The 21,954-nt window shown below is 42.2% G+C and overlaps 1 protein-coding gene and 1 pseudogene across 3 annotated transcripts in view; one reads left to right on the forward strand and one right to left on the reverse strand.

Annotated features, from left to right (window-relative positions):
• The window catches only part of TNIK (TRAF2 and NCK interacting kinase), a 292,122-nt gene that overhangs the window by 76,955 nt on the left and 193,213 nt on the right, over nucleotides 1-21,954 (reverse strand). For all 3 annotated transcript variants that reach the window (XM_066621727.1, XM_066621728.1, XM_066621726.1), the window contains exons 9-12: nucleotides 21,812-21,890; nucleotides 15,506-15,681; nucleotides 13,199-13,265; nucleotides 11,180-11,384 (exon numbers count right to left, since the gene is read on the reverse strand). In XM_066621727.1, coding sequence (XP_066477824.1) covers nucleotides 11,180-11,384; nucleotides 13,199-13,265; nucleotides 15,506-15,681; nucleotides 21,812-21,890 — 527 coding nt within the window. The remainder of the gene's footprint in view (nucleotides 1-11,179; nucleotides 11,385-13,198; nucleotides 13,266-15,505; nucleotides 15,682-21,811; nucleotides 21,891-21,954) is intronic.
• On the forward strand, nucleotides 3,011-3,129 carry LOC136646147 (5S ribosomal RNA; annotated as a pseudogene).

The raw sequence follows: 21,954 nt of genomic DNA on the forward strand, positions 1-21,954 counted from the left end.
ATTTAAAAGCAAATTTATGCAATTCATTTTTTAAAAGTAAGGTCGCAAGAGCATGCAGCCTATTTTGGATTAGAAGCCCACACAATTTTTAAACAGCCCTCTAAACAAAATGATTGCTCACAAATTCACTAGGTGTTTTAGGCTCTTCCCATTGCCATTCCTACCTAGATCTCCAACATGATGCAATGCGCCAAAAATTACTTTTAAGGAAATAGAAAGACTCAGTTGCATGAACCCACCCCATGGGCAGGATAGCCTTCCTCATAGGTTTATTAAACTCCTGAAAAAAAGAACCCTGCCAATTAAATTTGAATATTCAATTTCCCAGTAGACAAGATTTTAAATTTTAATTAAGGCCCCTGCTTTGTCGATGACTAAATACTTCTAAAAATTAATAATTTAGAATTAGAGATTTCTTCAACATCAGGGGATGGATCCCATCATTAAGAAATCCTTGTTAAGCAGGCTCCAGAAGGTCTTGTAATCAGGTTGCTGCATAATATACATTTGAATACATTCATATGCAAAGATACATATGCAGTCAAATTCACATGAAGATTCTGAGCATGTTTACTTCAACAGAAATGCATGAGATGCCAGATAGAGATGCCCTTACCAAACTAGGGAATTTAATCATGACATTACCAGCGATACCAATCATTTGTTCTTTGGACCAACAGAACAAGTTTTATAGATCCAATGATTTAGAACTCTCCCAAGAAAAGCACAGGGCTATTTGAGGTATGGTTTTAAGAAACTATGCTTATGCCGACAGTTATTTTTCCCCTATTGCTACTGGTTAAGATACTGGGTTGTATATAAGGCTACTGCCATTTTAAAACACTCATACTTGATGTTAGGAATGGCCTCACTGTCCATGTTCTAATTTGCCCACACTACCATTAAATTTTACATAGCCCACATTTTTTCAATTTTGAGCATCCATGACATTAGCATTTCAGAACAGCACTGCGACATCATCAACAAAACCACATGAGTGTCATGGACAACAGTATTAAATGACAACATGGACAAATGAGGACAGAGGGGGGAAAAAGAACAGCACCACCAGGGCACCATTTTCAACAAGTGCAGAGGCGTTCTTTGAACACACACAGTTTGAGTTCAGTCCTAGTTTTAAATCCTGTCTTTGCCAGGAACTGAATTCCCCTCAGCACTCAAACTGAATTCATATTTGGTATCAGCTCTAATTCCAAGAATAAAATATAAGAACACACAAACCGTTACATACAAGGATCTGGGTAGCACAGCCTTGGGAGTGTTGACACTCCATGAATGAAACAGAAGCCAAGATGTTACTTAAGTTGCAACAGTACTGATTCCAAGCAGAAGTTACACCAGGCATAACCAATGCGCAATCATACATAAAACGTATATAAGCCATTTTGCTAGACACTGGGTACATTTCCTCTCTTCCCTGCCAAAAATAAATCTGTTTGGCAAGGCTGGCTCAAGACATTTGCTATTTGCACTGAAAATATATCAATAACAAAAACCAGCATAATTGCTAGCGCATCCTTAACTAACTCCAGTCAAGGGTGCCCTGGGGACAAGCCTATCAACTAACTGCAGTTTATAGGCCGATTTAAATCTTATGCTGCAGGTTACTCAGTCTGACCTGCTAAGCCAGCAGTGCAAAGCCAAGAGAGCTTTCAAAGCAAGCCCTTTAACTTTTCCAGTGCCTCAAGCACGCTGTATCTGCCTCCCAGCTGCCAAACAATTTTTACAGAGTTACCCTTAAGAGTGAATGACTTTGCAGAATTTGGCAGCTAGGTTTTTATTATAATTAAGAATTTGATGGCAAGAAAAACACAAACCCATCTGTCTCCTCATACCAAAGCAGATATTCTGTGGAGCAAATTGAACAACCTCCATTACATCTTTTTCTTTCAACTGTGTCTCATAGTTTCAAGGTTTCATAATCTGGACAGTCTAAATTAAACTGGCCCATAAGGAAGTGTACATCCTTTTTTTGTGCTTACAGGGACAAGACTCACTCAACGGCCTAGGCAGCTATAGCAGGAATAGAGCGCTGTTGGTTTTATATCTGGTTGCTCTGCATTGTAACATGCAGGGAAAATTGCTGCGGCAAAGGAAGTAAACAGGGTTTGGTCATCTCTCCAAATGAGAGCAACATGATTGCTCTTCACCTTACTAGGGTCAGACCAAGTCTTATAGCTATCACATGCAACACCACCAGAGAGAAGCCCTGGCTCGGAAGGACCAGAAGAAAGTGGGTTCCTTTGCATTCACCTGGCAATTTGGTTTAGCAGAAATATTTTTTGGGATGAAACTATGATCCTTGAAAATGATGCACCCTTGTCATCAAGACCATATGATTTGTTATGGCTCAGGTCATTCTGAAAGAATGTAATGGCTTCAGACAAAGCTCTAGTGACAGCTAGACTTAAAATACTATCAGTCAACATTATGACTACAAGGCTGTAACTGGGGGGGAAATAAGAATGGGCTAATTTTAATCAGAGAGATCAAATTTTACTCTTTGAGGCTGAGCGTTGTTATCTTGGTTTTGGCTGTCATTGCACTGGGGGGGGGGAGGAGGAAGAATTTCCTGATTCCTCCTTAAATCCATCTTTTCTGTGAAGCCTTTGGTATAACCCCCTAGTCTCAATAAGAACATAAGAAGAGCCCTGCTGGATCAGGTCAAAGGCCCATCTAGTCCAGCTTCTCACAGTGACTCACCAAATGCCCCAGGGAGCACCCAAGACAACAGACACAACCTGCGTCCTGGTGCCCTCCCCTGCATCTGGCAATCAGAGGCAGCCTGCCTCTAAAACATACCTGCCTTGCACATACCTACTATGACTTGTAACCTGTAATGAATAATGAAAATACCTATTATAACCAAGCCTAAGAACATGTCATTGAAATAATCACAAATTCTTCCCCTGCCTCCATTTTCCTCTTCTTCCTCTGTTGTCTCCCTATGCTGAAGCAAGCTCCTTGGGGCAGGACCCTGTCTTTTATAATTGGTACCCGTGTTACCCTGCACATGCCCGATCTCGTCTGATCTTGGAAGCTAAGCAGGGTCAGGCCTGGTTAGTACTTGGATGGGAGACCGCCTGGGAATACTGGGTGCTGTAGGCTTATACCATAGTCTTTCGAGACTGAAGGTTGCCAACCAAAGCAGCACACACATCACAGTTTTTATTTATTACTTGTAGAAAGTCAGCAACAAGACAGATCATTATTATTCATTAAATTGTACGCTCTTCCCTCCAAAAATACTTATTGAAGTTTTTTAAAATATGCAAATACTGTAATTGATTAATCCATTAAGAGACAGGTGATTAATCAAAGAATTGGTTGACAGTTCCCCAATCAACACACTACTCCACATCCTTGTCAGGCTATGGTTACAAGGATTCCAAACAAATTTCAAACTTCAGCATGGGGAAGCATATGGTGTATTTTTGTTTCCTGTGTGTTACCGACTGCGATAAGACATCAGACCCCCAAGGCTGACACCGTGGTCTATTTTCATAAACTATTTCTATGTGTAACCTCGATCATTACACATAGCCTCAATCATTCACCTCAGAGATGCATGGGAGCAATGCTGTTCTGTTTCCAGTACTACTACCTCCATTACCCAAACATGTCTTTCTACGCAATGTTTGCTGTTTTAGTGCATTTTTATTATAGAACTAATGGGGTATTAATGATATGCTATTCCCACTGAGATGTTAACTAATGCAGTAAATCACTCAATGAAGAGAAGGAACTATTTTCAATGAGTGTAATACTTGGAAATGGAAGCTTTTATTGAGCAAAATAAACTGTGAATTTAAAAAAAAACACATTATAGATAGTTATGTGAAACCTTCAGTGAATGAATGAACGAATCCTCAATTTCCTGTTTAGTAATATCCATAATTTACAATGAGATGGATGAATTAAATGAGGTGGCATTTTCTTCCATATCTCTCATTTCTTCACTTAGCATGACTTTTCCCACTTACTGAAAATATTTCTTTACCTACACTGTAATTAGTCTGTGGAACTCCTTGCCACAGGAAGTGGTGATGGCATCTTGCCTGGATGCTTTTAGGAGGGGATTAGACAAATTTTTGGAGGAAAAATCCATCATGGGTTACAAGTCATGATAGGTATGTGCAAGCTCCTGATTTTAAGCTACCTCAGCATTTCAGATATAGGGGAGGGCACCAGGATGCAGGTTGTGTTTATTGTTTTGTGTGCTCCCTGAAGCATTTGGTGGGCCACTGTGAGATACAGGAAGCTGGACTAGATGGGCCTTTGGCCTGATCTAGTGGGGCTCTCCTTATGTTCTTATAGAGCTCTGAGCTGAATGTCTCAGGACCAATATTTTTTCAGCAGGAAGAGAGGGCATTGGGCAAGCCTGAAATATATCCCTTAAATTCCACTCTTTTTTATTAGTCTGCTACTGTTCGCAGGCCCTTTGCAGCCCTTCAATGACATATTCTGCCTGCAGCTTCAGCAAGATTCCTTTCATTAACAAGATGTTCTTGTTGTCTGCTACATGATGATGTCAATGAAAACAAACAAAGCTAGTTCAGAGTAAAGGCAACACCATCACTCTGAATTAGCTTTGTATGCCTTCAGTAGCTTCATCACATAGCCAAATTGCATTGGCTGCATAACAACATCAGTGTTACAAGGATGAAGGGCTTTAATAAATAAATAAAGACATGTTGCTGAAGCTATTTCAGATTGCAATGAGCTCCTTTTCTAATGTGCCACTGCCTGAATGACAGGTACCACAGGGGTGCCACAAGGAATGCTGAATCTGTGCTCCCATTTTCACATCCTTTCCCCCAAAAGAGATTACATTTCAAGGGGATACAATGTTTCATAAACAGTCTCTACAGTTTTGGCTCATGCCTGCTTATATTATACTGTAGCAATCTTTAAACTGTTGTATGAGGACCATCATTGGTCCCCTGTGCACTTGCTGGCCTTCGCAACCATTATAAAAACAGGAAAAATATTCTAAAACATGGGAGATTTTTTTAAAACTTTCACTAAATAGTGACGAAACAACTCCATTTTCAGTTTACATTTAAAGTAATTTAATTGAAAAAGTCTTGCCTTTTCAACAATGTGGGGGAGGACAGAACTGCAAAAGAATATCCTGCTGGGTCACTAACCTTGTCTATGTGCTTATATAGATTTGTTTGACTGCAGCAGTTCAATTTTTAATTTAGAAGCCTTCTAAACATCAACTAAGAAAGAACTGCAGGCTCCCATCTTCCTGTTTACTACATTTTATTCTGTATAGGCTTGTCTCCCATTCTCTCCACCGTACCCTGGCATTATTATGCCACTTACCCTGGCTGCTTAGTCTTTTCAAAATTTATTTACTATTCATTAAACTTCCACTGTGTAACCTGCAAACTGTCAGATCATTTATTCGGCTATGACAACCCAGAAGTTGGACACTTTCACTGTCATGTTCTTATTCAGCATCTTTAGAAAACCACCAGTTTCCTAAAGAAAGCATTTGTTGTGGCTGAACACAGCAGCTGAAAGGACAAGATAGGCGACTGGATGCTAAACCAGCAACTTTGAGCTGGATGGCATCTTCCTTTGCTTTAGCAGATGCATTTGAGCTGGCCAACATATTTGAGCCGGAGACACTGTCACTCACACACCACGAGGGCCTCCACTAATGGAATATTTGTCACAGATAACATCTCAAGTGAAATGGCACTTACTTTCCCTCTCCATTTAAAAGTAGCAAAACTGGCAGAGAAGCAAGTCTGTACTACTCTGTGTTGCTGGTTGTGTCCAGTGGAAGAAGTCAGCAAGCTGTCTTTTGGTGGCTAACATTAGTAGGTGGTCAGGAATTGGTCCTAAAGCTCGCTTCTGTTCATTGACCAATTTCAATTAGCTCCAGCTGTAAGCAGTAAGATTTAGGTTCCCCGCATTCCTTTATTAACCCATTTTTGCCTAGTCCACAGGTGTACACATTTGTACATTGTGCAGAAATGGCTTAAGGGGCAACATACAGGGACATAGGAAGTTGCCTTATTCCATGTCTGACCATTGGTCCATCTTGCTCAGTACTGTCTACTCTGATTGGTAGAGGCTCCCCAATGTCTCAGGTAAGGTTCATGCCAGAACGTGCTACTTAACTAGAGATGGCATGGACTAAATCTGGGATTAATAATGACATCATAGAAATGAGGATGACTGGAACACAACATGACATATAGTGCTGTTGGAGCCATAAGCAGTCCCAAGCCTGATCCAGAAGCTTGTTTTAAGGGAACTGTTGCCTACACAAGCAGGCACTGTGTCATTACAATATTGCAGCAAATCCTGTGTCTACTACTATTGTTCTGCAGTCATACTCTTTCATCCCAATCCTACCTAAACTTCCCCGTGTTGATGCAGCAGCACCAGCATGGGCTATGCTGCGTACCGCAGGGGACGTTTAGCAGGTGAAACGCCTCCTCGAGATCAAGGGACATAATATAGCTGGCACTAGTCTGAGTTTATCTGTGTCAGTGGATCAAGTTTGGGAAAGGGACTGAATATGGTGTCTGCTGGTGCCGCTGATCCTGTCCTCTCCCCGGTCCGATCCACCCACCCCGCCCCTGTTGCCGCCGTTCCCCAACTCCATTACACCCGTCCCTGAAGCTGCTAATAAAAACCCTATGTTTGAAACACAATACAGGGTTCTGTTTGTAGGGATGGCTGTCAAGGGTAGGCAGGGAAGGCAAAACACCTACAGAGTTTACAGAGCTTTCTGTATTGTGGTAAACATCACAGCAACGCAAAGCATTACCCGAAGCAACCCTCCTCTATTTGCCAGACTGAACAATACTGGATGATATATGCTTTGCCTTCTCTTCTTCACCCTGGAGGTCACTGCAGAACAATAGTGCTGGAAAAGGGCCATTCATTTCCCGTGTGGTACAAGATCATCTGCTTGGAATTCTTTCATGCCTAAATTATGAGCCTGGTGCTTCATTGTCCATTGCACAGAAACCCAGAGAGCCAAAAAGGCAACTTAATGACTGAATATAACAGGCATGTAACTGGGAGGTCCATTTGTTCAAAACCTTTGTCCAGAGCCCTCTTGACACAGACGGCTAATTATATGTTTGAATGGGATGGGATGACTTCGATCTGAGTGGCTCTGAGAGAAATACAAAAGCAACCATAAAAGGGCCACTCTTTGTCAGCATGTTCTTCAGTGACAGAACAATAGCCTCATTTGATTCCACAAACTGACAGCAGTCTCTGCACTGAGTGGGACTAACATGTGAACTTCATGCAGAATCAAGAATTGCAGCTGGATAATAAATGAGATGGATAGCTATATGGCCCATGTTAAAAAAAAAATGCTACCGACACAGCTGTCCCTAACATGAATGTCCGTAACTCAATGAGCCAGGGCAAGGGCTTTTTGCCTCACTGGTCTGTCATAATTGAGAGACCTCACTGGTCTGTCTATTGGGAGAATGAACACCTTTGAACACCTGAAATGTGCTAAATGGTGTTTATATATATATTTTCATTATTCTGGCATTCATATCTGGCCTTTTTTCCAAGGCAGCATTGCTTTTAACATGGGCAATACAGTTATCCATCTCATTTATTATTCAACTGGAACACCATTCTCATGGCCGAATCCTATGCCACCTTCCAGCTGCCTGATCTAGCATTCTGGTGATGGGGTTTGTTTTACAGCTTTTGTAAACAGCCTTATGAAAACGCATTGAGCTTCATGCTTTAGTCCCACCGCTGGACAGGTCGCAGAGGTATTGCACGCAACAGAAAGATCTGGACTGGCTGTTGCTACTGGTAAGTAAGTGGTTGGGGGCAGGGGGTAAAACTGGGTAGAGGGGGAAGAATAGAGGTGGGGAGGCAGTAGAAGGGGCAGATCCAGCAGCAACAGTCCTTGCCAGTTCCTATCCCCTCCTTTTCGAGGCTGCTCACCCTTTCTTCTCCTCTGATCTGGCACCAGCTAATAAACTGGCATAGGTCCAAGGAGATCCAGTGGCGGTAGAAGGGCTTATGGAGGGGTTAGGGCTGGCGTCGGCAACCTGCCATTCTGGAGCCGCAAGCGGCTCTTTCAGCCTTCTGCTGCGGCTCCGTGCAGGGCCAACCCGTGGGAGGGAGGGGCTCACCCCTCCCGCAACGCACCTGCCCCTCACCAGCCTGAGCGCACTAGCGCAGCTCCCACGCATCCTGCGGCTGCGCCCCATAGGAGAGGGCGCGAACGGGCTGGCGGAGCAGCTCCTGCCCAAAGAGCCCGCATCGCCCATTCCCTCCTGCCTGAGCCGCAGCGCAAAAGCAAGCAATTGAGTGCAGCTGCTCAGTCCTCCTGTGCGTGTCTCCTCAAAAGTAAGTCCCATTGTGCTTGCTCCCAGGAACGTGTGCCCAGGATTTACAGCCTTCAAGCTGCCCACTCAGCATTCCCCCATCGCTTACTCGCCCTCTCTGCCCCATTTCCTGTGCAGCTGCTCAGTTCTCCTGTGCGAGTCTCCTCAAAAGTAAGTCCCATTGTGCTTGCTCCCAGGAACGGGTGCCCAGGATTACAGCCTTCAAGCTGCCCACTCAGCATTCCCCCGTCACTCACTCACACGCTCCATTTCCTTCACTTGGAAACTTGAAAGGGTTTTGGAGACCCCTGCACCAGATGGTATTCTGTATATGTTTGTATACTGTATGTGTAACATACTGTATATGTAGCATCAAAGCATATTTCATTGTTGGGAAGTAATCACTGTTAGTATGCCTTTTATTTTATGCAGTTTTGAACTCTTAGCTTGTTTGTTCAGGAGCACCTTTGTGAACAGTGTTAAGTAGTACTAAGTGGTCTTGTTCAGAGGTAGTATTGTGTGGAAAGGCATTTACAGAAGTACAGAAGTAAATGACAGTAAAGAATGACAGTATCCTTCACAAGCAGTTCACCTGTGCACAATCTAAAACTTGTTTTCCAACTGTGGGTCTGGACCTGATTTTTAGTGGGACCTAGAAGAGGGAAGTGTATTATATAACTGTGACCTATAAGAGGGGAGCGCAAACTATATATGCAGTGTATATATACTCCCCTGGGAGTGAGTCCCGTTGACTCTACTGGGGCTGACTTCTGAGTAGACAGGGAGAGGAGCCACTCGCAGGCTGCACTCCTGTCCATGCATCCCTGAGATGAAGCCCCGTTGACTCTACTGGGGCTGACTTACCTTTCCCCCTGTTTTTGCACTGGTATGTATGGAGATCTGCCCCCCCCCAACTTCCATCTGTTGGTTCTGTGTGCAAGGGGTTTTGCAATGGTCTTGCTGTGATATCTATATATTGATCTTCCCTCCCCCACACCTTTCCCCTGTTTTTGCACTGGTCTGTATAGAGATCTGCTCCCCCCCCCCACTTGTATTGGAATCGAGGAAGATCTGGTGAGGAGGTAGATGTGGTGTCAGCAGTGGCCCCTTTAAGGGTAAGCCTGGGCATCCAGCAGAGTGTGCTGCACAGCTGCAGCCACTTGAAGTCAATAGGGCCCTCAGGGATATAAGAGCACCTGAGGCAGGAAGGGTTTGTGGGTTGTAGAAGGAGTGCAGGTTGACTTTGGAATCTGACCTGGCTTATTGACTTTGTACTTTGACTTGGATACTCTGACTGATTTGACTGACTTTGGAATCTGACCTTGGACTGTGACTTGGCTTATTGACTTTGGACTCTGCCCTGGATACTCTGACTGACTTTGTGACTAAGGGACTGCTAGAGACACTGGAGTTTGAAGTGCGGCTGCTGTGCCCAAGACCTGCTGACGATCCAGGGTCTGCTGTAGTTGTGGGAGGCTGCTGGCAGGAGAGAGGACCTCTGCAGGTTGAACAGGGGAGCTACCCTGGAGGTGGGGTCCAGCAGGACTGCAGGGCAGAACCAGGGTCATTTGTTGGGGGAAAGGGGAGCTAATTTGCTTAAAGTGGGCATAATTCTCCAGGCAGAGAATGGCCTTGGAATCAGGCAAAACACCATAGAGGACCAGGTGTCTGAAAACACAGGACAAGAATGTATGATAAAACTAACTAAAAGCTACAAGAGGGGGCTACTTTATAAAAATGGGACCTATAAGAGCATAAAGGTGAAAAAAAAACTATATATGCAGTGTTATCTTCATTTTAGGTGTCAAAAGGGTTTTGTGGCTCCCGAAGTTTTTTTCCCTCTGGAAAATGGGTCCAAATGGCTCTTTGAGTGTTTAAGGTTGCCAACCCCTGAGTTAGGGGAAATAATTCCCCTTTTCACTTCCGAGGTGCTCCCCCCACTGGATACAGTGCACATCTTTTTGGCATGGCTGCATTGGTGGGGGGGGGAGGATAGGATTGGGCTCTCAGATTATAAACCTGAGTCCATCCATCAGCCCCAGTTGGGAGGTAGACACCAGAAATATAACTTTGGTTCTGCATTCTACAGGGGGTGAGCCAGTCCTGGAGGTCTCTTCCAGGTAAGGGAACATTGGTTTCCCTGATAAGGGGTAAACCTCCACTGCTCTGTTATGTCTACTGTGGGGCATTTGGTGGGCCGCTGTGAGATACAGGAAGCTGGACTAGATGGCCCTATGGCCTGATCCAGTGGGGCTGTTCTTATGTTCTTACTCAAACCTGAGCCAGTGATTTTGCTGTCACAAATCTGCGAGGATCTGGGAAGGTGGATTGAAGTTGGGAAGGGGGACAGAATAGCAGTGTTGTTGCTGCTGCCAATAACCCCCCTTTCCAGCCTCAACAGCTCCCCTCCCTGCCCCATTCTTCCCATGCCCGTCCTGACCAACTGGCTCCAGAGCATCTTAGGAGGCTTTTGGTGTATGGCTACATTCATCCATTTCAGTCCAGCTCACAGGTGCACACATTTGATCCCTGCTGCATATATGCAACGTTGGGTAGAAATGGCTTTTAACTGAAAACCAAACTTCAGAAAGCAGAATGAACCACTTGAAATAAGCACAAATATAAGAATATACTTGGTGTGCAAAAACTCATTCTCAGCACAGAACCTAGAACTAATTAGTGCAAATATAGCTATAGAATGAGGTCCAAACTGAACATCCACAAGTATCCAAAAGATAACTGAAGATCTTGACTAACTTCATTGCAACTGCTAAACACTGGATGACTGTTTGAAACCCCTGTGCCCAGCACGCATCTGTTACCTCTTCCAGCCTTCGTCTCTGTTCTTTCTGCTCCTCTATCCTCTTCTGTCGTTCTGCCAACAGCTGCCGTTTATGTTCCTCATTCTCACGTTGCTGCTGCTCCAGCTGTTGCCTCCGGAGTGCCTCTGAGCGTTCCTTATTGGCCAGCTGAAGTCTCAAAAAATCCCGTCTTAATGTTGACTCTCCAGGCAGGTTTAAGATGGAGCTTCACAAGGAAAAAATGTATGTCAATCTAGGGGCACATTTGCACAAAGGTTCTTCAGCTGTGCAGATTCCCTATATAATTCCAGCAGTCAACATCACACTAAAAGGATACAAACTAGTCTACATGCCCATCTTGCCCCTATGAAAACAGCAGGTCATATTCTCTCATTTAACAGATCATTTCTGGTATCTCATGCTCTGTGATTTACGTTCTAAACACACATTTCTTTGGATAATAAAATGGTGGAAACATTATGTCTGGTGCTTCAGGTGATATTGGTTTAGTATTAAAACAATATCACCTGAAACATCACCCAGACATTCTGCTTCCACCATTTATTCTCCAAAGAAATATGCATTTGAGACCCAAATCACAAAAAAAAAAACAACAACCAAGGACAGCATCACATCCTGGAAGGAGTCATACAAGATGAAATTGGAACAGATGCAAACCTAGTCTCTGGATCAGTAATAATTTTGAGGGCTTCTGGGTAATAGTCCTTTATCCTTTCAGCAGTTTGAGGTTCCTTAACTCACTTTTTAACACAGATCTCTAGCTCTAGGGAACCAATGTGGGAAACCATGTGAGGACTTTCATTTTAAACACACCATTGTTAAAGTAACACAGAATATGTGTTTTCAAAAGACCACAGATATTGGGATTTCTGAAACATCCAGTTCTAGATCAGACTAAAAAGCCCCACAATTCAAGGCTTCTGCAGGCAGTTTTAAGCCCAGTTTATTTATTTAAAATATTTATTTCCTGCCTTTTCTCCCATAAAAATGGGATACCCAAGGGGGCTCTAACATGGATTAAAATGCAAAATTTACAATGCAATACAAGAGAAAAGCCATAATAGTTTTTTTAAAAAGCAGAACAATAAGTAACAAAAGCACTAAATACAGCAGTAGATAATAAAAACATAGCAATCTAGTTTACAGTAATTGAACAGGAAATAAAACCACAATGACCCTCCATTCAGTGAGAACGTTACTTGTGGGATGTACCTCTTTAAGCTGCTGGTGAAAACTGACATATTTTAATACTTTCCCACTGCTCCTGCAAATAATTCTTGTATGAAGAAAACTAGCATTGGGGGGGGGGGGATGAGTTCAGTCTATTCTTCTAGGTTTTCTATATTTATGGAGATTTCTTCACTAAAACATGCCAGCTCTTTACAAGTGGTACAATCCATAAAAAACTTATCACTTGATGTATATCAATTAGACCTGAGAGGTGTGCCCCAGCATCCTCTTCATCACTTCAGTTGTGCACTACTGTGTTCATTGTATGTTACCCTGCATCATCACAAGGGGTTTTGGAGTGCAACTCTCCAATGGCACTTGTTTGAGCTGTCAAAATATCTTCAGCAGCCCTCGAGTCTGGGTCATGCAGCTGAACTTGCTCCAGGTTTAAACTCTGGAGATTTTAAAAATAAACTAGATTGTGAAAGGTGCTCCTTCACTTGCCATCAGTCTGCTGTCATGGTAGGATAATCACTTCACTGCAAGAACAACTCATATCCCGAAAAAAATAGTCCAGTCTCTTAACACACCTGAACGTTCCTGGTACATCAGACCTGAGTCAGCAGTGAGGGATACAAGTCAGAGGAAGGAATCAATGCATGTGATGATCCAACCGTAGAGAGAATTGCCCTCTCCACCCCAATTGTGGAGGGCAACATATCGTCTCTCTTCATCGCCCACAAACTCACCTACCTTTCTGCTACACTCTTAAATTCTATTTGTCTTGAGCAGTGCTACACAGAGCAATACAGGCAGGGGCAGAATCCGAAATGAACAAGTGTTCATTACCTGGGTTCTCCAGAGTCATTTTCTTCCTCTTCCTCTTCACTTCCACTGTACTCGTACTCAGTCTCATCTAGAAATATAATTGAATGTCAGCGCCCCTTTCGGAACTCATTCATTTTTCTGCTAGATGTAAGCCCCAGGGTTGTGGTGCAAGAGCAGAAACTTTTCTTTAAAAAACCTCATAGGGGGAAAAATCAATACTGTCTCAAAGACCTACTTGGCCTCTAATCACCAAACAAGTCTGAATTTAAACAAAGATCAACAACCTCTAAGAACATTGTGTTGAAAGCCTACTGCATTCCATGTGATGCTGTATTTGAATAGAAGCAAAAAAAAAAAAAAAACACAACACAGTGCATTATATTCTTGAGCTGAGTTATGTTCTTAAAAAGTTAGTGACTGAATTTCATAATCTGTACAGAATCTGTAACTATGAGTACAAAAGAACAAGCACATAGATTTAAAAAAATCTACCATCTGGGCCTTGAGGATCAGTTAGCCAGAAGATTCTTTCCATCTTGGGACAAGGAATCACTGGAAATCAACAACAGGCTCCTACTTATCTCTAGGATAGTGTTTGTATGTGTGCTGATTATCAAATACAGTATGCCTATCAGGAAAAGGACTGAAAGAAGATGCAGTGTGCTCTGAAACTGAGATTTTAATAGCATTTCAGAACTGCTCTGTTTAGTTAAATGAGATTTTTTTAGCTCTTACTAAGGGGAGGCTCCACAGCTTAGTGGCAGAAAAAATGCTTTGCATACGAAAAGGTCCAGGTTCAATGCAAGGCATTTCCAATTAACAGCCATAATCATCATCATGATACTTAATATTAATGTAGTGCTTTTAAATGCTCAAAGCACTTCATGTATACTGTCTTGTTGTGACTGTTTATTTTATTTATTGATTTTATTTATTTTTAATCCGTCTTTCTGCTCTGAGGACACCCAAGGTGGCTGACATTTAAAAGTCATAAAATACATAAAATAGAACAACAATAAAATAGATAATATAATGACTGTTACAACAACACTGTAAGGTAGACTTCTAGCAAGGCGGCTGGGAAAGACCTTTGCCTAATAACCTGAACAGGTTCTGCTAGTTGGAGTGGAATATAGTACAAGGACGTGATCTTATACATATTTTCCTAGTAGTTCAGTCCCACCGAACTCAGTGGAATTTACTTCTGAGTAGATACACAGTAAATTGTGCTGTGAGGCAGACTCACATGTTCATAATATCATATTTATATTTCCTCCCAGCCAATCTGCATAAGTGTCCAGTTATGATGTTATGCTGCATTTCCTATGATAGTAGTCAGAAGGAGGTCAAATGCAGACTCTTTTATTGTGCGAACAGAATTATAGCAAAAGAAAGGCTCATTTTATCCAATTACTTGATATCTCTGGGGTGCAACCTTCATTTGCAAACAAAACATATCTAATGCTAGACTAGAATCTGTTTGTGATGGTGCTGATATAATCTACTTTTATTTCAAGAAAAGCATTCATATGGCAAAGATTAGAGAAACAGTGATGTGCTAATTTAACATTCTATCGGAATTTTTACTGGCATTAAAGAAATTCTATAAATTTACATTCTGAATTTGGTAGGCTGGAAACAAATTAATTGAGCAAGTTTCTTTGGATAATAAATCCTCATTTTATGAGACTGCTCAATACATATAAAATCTGCTCTTTCAAAAGGCGTATCCATTTACTACTTATCATGGCATTAAACACTGTGACGTAATAAATGAGGTGGATTTTTTTTAATTCCTCTTATATAACAGTATACTAGTGCACTATAAAGGCATAGCAGAACAAAACACCAATGAATTAGCTGTTTTGTCCACATGACCTAAATGAATTAATTAGCTGGTTTGTCCACATGACAACCATTATGGGTTCCAGGAACCATGCTACATTGCTCTCTTGACTATATCAGTTGATTTAATGCGTGGAAACTTAAAGCAACAAATTTATCTTCTGTTGAAAAGAAGACCCCAGTTTAAACCTGGAGAGTTAGTAATCCCATCTTTGCCTTTTCAAGAGACCAGTTGTGCAACTGGAAGTACAAAATAGAATGTTTCCTTGCTGATAGACATGTAAGTCAAAGGTGCTTTTCCTTATTTTATCTACACTAGAGAAATGCTGGGATATGGACTCCTTTCCTCATGCTTTTATTTCCTTGCCATACAGTAAACGTGGAGAAGTTGCTAAAAGGAAAGCATGACCAGTCACATTCCACAAGTGCAGATCAACACAATACCACTCTCGGAGAGAGATAGGAACAATCTTCTCCACCTACCTTTCTCTCCTCGTTTTTTCTTAGTCCTATCAATATGGTCCTTGAGCTGGATGCGGACCTGCCTTTCATTAGGCTGGTCTCGAATAAATGGGTGCTTCATCAGCTGTTCAGTGGTGGGTCTCTGGCCATGATTCTTTACTAGGCAGCTCTCAATGAAGGACTGAAATTTTTTTGACCTATAAGACAGATGGAAAAAATCAATTTACAAAAAGGCAGAAACAATTGCCACAACTGCAACGCTCTTGATAATTCCCAAGTTGTTCCAATGGTATGTATCAAAACACCACCTCCTGTATGTGCACGAGAGAATAGCAAGCTTTGCACAAAAAAATCTTCTGCAGCTTGCCACCATCCAAATATTCTAGGTAACTCAAAGATTTGTTACGGTGCAAATATGTTGGGTTCTTTAACAGGCATCACCTCAGTGTCCTTGCTATCTCTAGTACAATATCTTGTAAATGAAATAGATAGATTCTTTACCACTGTAGCATACTTTGGAAGCATTAAACAATGAAAAACCACGTACAAAGTAAGCAACAACCAAGTCAAAACTTCCCTATAAAACTTTGCAGGGCCCAATCCTATCCAACTTTCCAGCATAGATGCAGCCACAATGCATCTGCGAGGTAAGGAAACACATGTTCCGCTACCTTGAGGAGTCTCCATGACTGCTCCCGCATCACAGGATGCAGCACTCCCCATGCACAACTGCAGACCACAGCACAAGAAGAAACAACAACTCAGGACAGAATAAACATTCAATATTAGCATTAATTTAGGACTTTAAAAAAAACCAACTAGATTCAAAAGAATAAACAGGATACAAAGTTTGAAAACCAACTGTCAGGTCCTGCTCTCATACAATTAGCTATTTTTTTATTGGCGTATGTGGACAGGAATATTCTAGAATCCTAACCCCCTGCTCAGTGAGGGCAACTGCTATAGCATTCTTGACAGGTTGCCATTCAGCCTCTGCATAAAAATTTCCAAACAGTAAGAGCCCACGACTGCATAAGGCAGACTGCTCCAGTTCCAGATAGCTTACAGTTAGGAGAGTCTTCATCATGTCTAACCTAATCTACTTCCTTGTAGTTTATATTCACTGGTTCTAGTGCTCTCCTCAGGAATTACAGAAAGCAAGTCCTCCCCTTCTTCTGCCTTCAGATACAGTACTTGATGATGGCTACCGTATCTCCATGGAGGGTTCTTCTTCCCCAGGTTAAAATACCTGGGGGTAAGCTCTTTTAACTGTTCTTTTAACTGTTCCTCAAAGGACGGTTTCCAGACTCCTCATCAACCTTTGCTGCCTTCCCCTGAACCCACCCAACGTATCAAGCCCCTTCTTACATAACTAGATACAATATTCCAAGTGAGATTTTACTGGTGCAGAATAGATGGAATTAAGTAATGACTACTTCACTAAAACCTTCCCTGAAGCACCACGTCATCCAGAGAGCTTCCTCATTAGTCTTTACATAACATGCAACAACATATTAAATGAGACTTGCAAGGAACTGAGGGGGCAATTTCAATGTTTTGCACTCTGTTTTGCAAGCCAGAATTCCACAGGCATACAAATTATGTGGAAAGTTAAACTGTCAGAATTAAGAGTTTAGAATTTAAAAGCCAGTATTTTATTAAACTTGGCTTGTCTTGGCTTCAGTGCTGCCTACAATCTTACAAACACAGGATTGGGTTGGAAGACCAAGAGTAAGTATGGGTGGGTACAGGCTATGTAGTAAGCGACTAAAATATTAAAGACTGTAGGAAGTGCTTACTGCTCACATGGTGGAGAAGATAAGGTGGACACCTTACCTTATAATTTTCATGCTTTTTGGTGTGTGAATGAACTTCCAGTCATCTTAACAGAAAGGTTTTTTGATCCTAGAATAAAGCTTATCATTCCACTTACTATTAAACTCCAATGGCTCACACAGTACTACTTCAGGGTTACATTCCTCCCTTTTCTAGCAACAAAATTGTAATTTCATGGTTTAGATTTGAGAAGTCCTTTGTCAATCCTGCTTCCTTAAAAAGAGGACTTTGTGTGCTTCACAGCAAACAATTATGATCGTAAATGGTTTTAAATGCACATCAAGAGGCAAACTTATTGTGACCAGCCTGCAAACATGACAGCCAAAAACAGCTTTAGCCGCACAATTTCAGTTTATATCATCTGTTTGCATAAAACAAACATTGTGTGCAAAATCTGCAGACCCCATGAAAGCAAGTGTGCACCACTCAATGTGTTTTAATCACCAACTTTACAAGATATTTTTATAAGACTGTTATTTTTCAGTAAATACCAATTGGTTACAAACTGACTGCTTGTTAATGTTTAACAGATGGAAAAATTGTCTGAATACAGTTCTGCTGCAGCTGATCATAAACCTTAACTGCTATGAAGTGAGATTCCCTTTTCAAATAGTCATATATTCCATGTGATTAACAGCTTCTCCTTTACTCTTGGTTGCCTACCTATAATAGATATTTGTCTAAGTTCACGGAGGAAGAATTAAACTACTGGCACCCATTTGCCAAACACTCAGCTAGAAAAAGATAACCAGACAGACAAATTATTGTTACAGATATAACTAAAGAGAAGAAATTCAGTATTTTGTCGGGCATATATATTTTTGATGAAAAAGGAAATGTTCAAACCCACTGGGTTAGGAAAGAATTATGTAGGACTGGTAGATACTTACTTAGAACCATTGTAGCACAGAGGCTAGAGGTACAAATTCTTTGACCACGGAGCCTCAGGTACAAATTCTCACTTAACTACAAAGGTAACATACAATAACCTGATAGGAGCATGACTGAAATAAGTATGCGTCAGTGGCTTCCAGAACAGCTCTGGTGTCAGTAAGTTGCTGGGATGGGGCAGAGGTAGGTGGTACAGTGAGGAAAGGGTGCAGAATGGGGTAGAATCTCAGTCAGGGAGGGTGTGTGTATGTCAAGGATGGGAAGCACAGGTGGTATATGCAGCAGCACAGACAATATCCTATCCTCGACCCACCTTCCTGAATCCACTTGGACTTGTGCTACCAATATTGCTGGCATAGATCTGAGTAAACCCATCAGGACAGCGGAAGCTTACTCCCAGGTACGGGAACAAATATTCCCTTTACTGTCCCCCCCTCCCCAGAATGTAGAGCATGCTCCAAGTGGGCAGCTGCATCAACAGGATGAGGTGGGGCTGGGATAGGATTCTCCCGAATGGGAAGACAGCAAAAATGGTTCCTCCCACCTATTCCCAAATCAGGCCTATCACCCATCCCCATCCTTGCCTGCTGTCCAGCACACTAGATAGCAGTTTGCCACAGCAGGGAAAAGAGGAGAATGGACAAAAGGACCAAGGAATGAACAGGCAAGAAGATCCACAGTTGCCTTTTCTCTGACCAATTGGAAGATCTCAAAATAATATGCCTTGTGTCCAGGGTAGGCAGCGGGAAACACTTTGTGTAAGCCACTTTGGGGCTTTCCATCTGAAAGGAAGCATAAAATTAAAATCACACACACACAGCCTTGGTGCACCCCCTTCGAGCCATGGGAAATCTCCGTTTCTTTTTCTGCTGCACGTCACAGCCCCAACAAATCCCAGTTCCCATTCCTCAAGGTATCCTAGGCAACACAGAACCTAGCACACTTCAGCTACTCCATGAACTTAGAGTGTATTCTGATGTTGCTTCCTGCAGCTGCCCCATGATTGTATCTAAGGCGAAATCAAGAGCAGGCATTTGGCAGCCCAGGCAGATCACTGCAGATGGAGCAACCGAACCAGAAGATCCCACAGTGACTTGAATGGGGATCTCTCTGGGCCTCATGAAATTAAACGCTTTTTAAAGAACAAAGGAAGCTGCCATAAAGAGCAAAAAGATTCACAAGAAAGCAACAGCTAAAATATTTACATAAAAATTGGCCCCTGGTGCATGGAAAAAAAAACACTAGCAAAAAATGAAATGAAATCATCCTTTCATGTTGATTTTAGGCTGACAGCAAAAATAAATGCACCAAAACAAAAGTCCTTCTAAAAGCTTATAAAGAGAATTAAGGCCATTTGAGAGCAGGTGCAAAGATGCTGAGAGAAGAGTTCACCTAAGCAGTTTTCTTTTTTCGGGTTTTGTTTTTTCCAATTTGCAGTGGCAGCAGGTGAAACTTCAAATCCTCAACTACTTATCAGTGGCTTTCACTGACTTAACTTCTTCATCTTCAGCCCTCAAGGGTTCTGCAACCAATGAGCCATTTTTCTCCATATTTAACCAGTGATCTTCAGCCCAGGGGCTTTAGAGCATGCTGAGCCAGATATTGCCACATGCACTAGGTGGGCAGGTCTAAAATTCATTTAAAACGTCTTTTCCTTGCACTTCCAAGTCACAGAGCGCACTTTGTGCAGGAAAACATATATGCTAACAATCTGAGCAAAAATGTTTGCGCAAACACAGAGGGTGTTTTAAAGGGAGCACACACAGACACACTTCACCAGAGTTTGATTTCCTGTGAGAGGGTTTTGTCTAGCATTTGTGTTCTTCAGCCATCTTCCCTTCTGTTTGTCAGCTCAAGCTTCATTGAAGAACAAACAGAGCATTTCTGATGAAAAACTCCCTTTCTCCAAGCAATTTACAAGGTACTTCATATGGCAACAGACTAGAAAAATGGAAACGAGGGGGTCAATTAAAGAAAATCTTTTAATGCAACTGTCCATGGCTGGATGGCTACAATTATCAACAGGATACTGCATAAGACTCTTGCAATTCAGAGTTAAATATCTAATATCAACTTGGAACATCCCTCTTTCACAGGACTGGTTCTTACCCTATGATTGCAACATGAAATGATGCCTTGCAAGAGTGTATGGGCCATCACAAATCAAACTGCATAGAGTGCACTTAGCATGAGTGGGGGGATGTGTTCAATCTCCAACACTTCCAGTTAAAGGATTCTGTGTAGCATACCTGAGAAAAACCTCTGCCAAAGGCCCTACAAAACCACTGCCAGTCATAAATTGACAGTACTGGGCTAAAAGGATCAATGGTCTGACTTGGTACAAAGTAGCTACTGTATGTATGTTCAGTTAAGCTTAGATTTACAACATATAGAAAGGGCTTACAGTTCAGTAAAGTACATGCTTTGCACATGCAAAAGCTCTGGTTCAAGAATCAGGTAGCAAAGCTGGGAAAGACCTCTGCCTGAGACCCTCGAGAGTACAGCCTAGAAGGACCAATGGTCTAACTCATATTTCAGACGTTTGGTATCACCTCACTTTAGGACTCACCCATCTGCCCAGTGCTTTTCAACAGAGTCATTTCACACCTTTAGCCAGTCATTAAATGTAAGGACTTGACATTTAAAGTAACAGAGCAATGTACAGGAATAAGGAACCATTTGAGTACCAGGGATAATGTCTCATAAGAAAGCATCAATTTTCCAATGGAGTTGCTATTGGGTATAATGAGGCATAGCACCGAAAAACCTCGGTACTTCTTTCCTCCATGTGCATACAAGTGGAACAACCTTACAGAGGTGGCCAGGGAATTGTTCAGCTTAGGTTGCATCAACAGAGTTTAGCTGTGGCTCTCCGCACAACGCTCCATTACACCAATAGGACAAGCAATTTGAGCAGTGTGCACTAGCTTCCCAACCCATACAGGGAGACAAGTGCATATCCACAGGCACAGTTTCCCTCCAGAATGTCACCCACAAACAATGTTATGTGACACAGAACTGTTCAGGGGGGAAAAATAGCGGCCACCAGCAGCATCACTTACAAGTTAAGTGACCTTTCCTCTGAAAGTCACCAAAACTACCCTTTCATTTCATCACCTGAAAAACTAGAGAAGATGGAGGTGCTTTGCACAGCCTTTTTATGACCACACTGGCTAGTTACCATCCTTAGAAGAAATGAAAAGTCTGAACTAAGTATCAGTCCCATTCACACTCCATAGAGATCCACTCAGGCCATAGTGGCTGCGGGTATTTCAACCCATCAACTAGTGACAACTTCCAGCTACATCAGTTTGCAACTGATATCACATGGATGGTGTATACAAGATTCATCCCAGATCCTCCTCGAATGCACCACCTCAAATGCTAACAGTGTCAATTTGACAATTCTCTGGGACCTACTCAAAATGCAAATTCTATGCAGATTTTGCCACCAACGTTAATGAGAACAAAATCTGACCTTAAATCTTGCAGAGGGTTTTTTTCCCCTTCTTCAGTGCCAAAACACAAACAAGCTATAATGGCCCATAACAGCATGCAAATAAAATGCACATGAGGAGCACAGAGTAGGAGCACACTCACCATTTCTTTGATTTCAACCTAGGAGCTGGGTTCCGGGGAATGAGAAACAAAGCTCTCATGGGATGCATGTCACAAAGGGCTGAAATAGAGAACCCACAACAGAGGGCATTAGGTGCTGTACACTACCTTTAGCTGTTGCACTG

Source organism: Tiliqua scincoides, chromosome 3 (assembly GCF_035046505.1).
Source record: "Tiliqua scincoides isolate rTilSci1 chromosome 3, rTilSci1.hap2, whole genome shotgun sequence".
NCBI classification, from domain to species: domain Eukaryota; kingdom Metazoa; phylum Chordata; class Lepidosauria; order Squamata; family Scincidae; genus Tiliqua; species Tiliqua scincoides.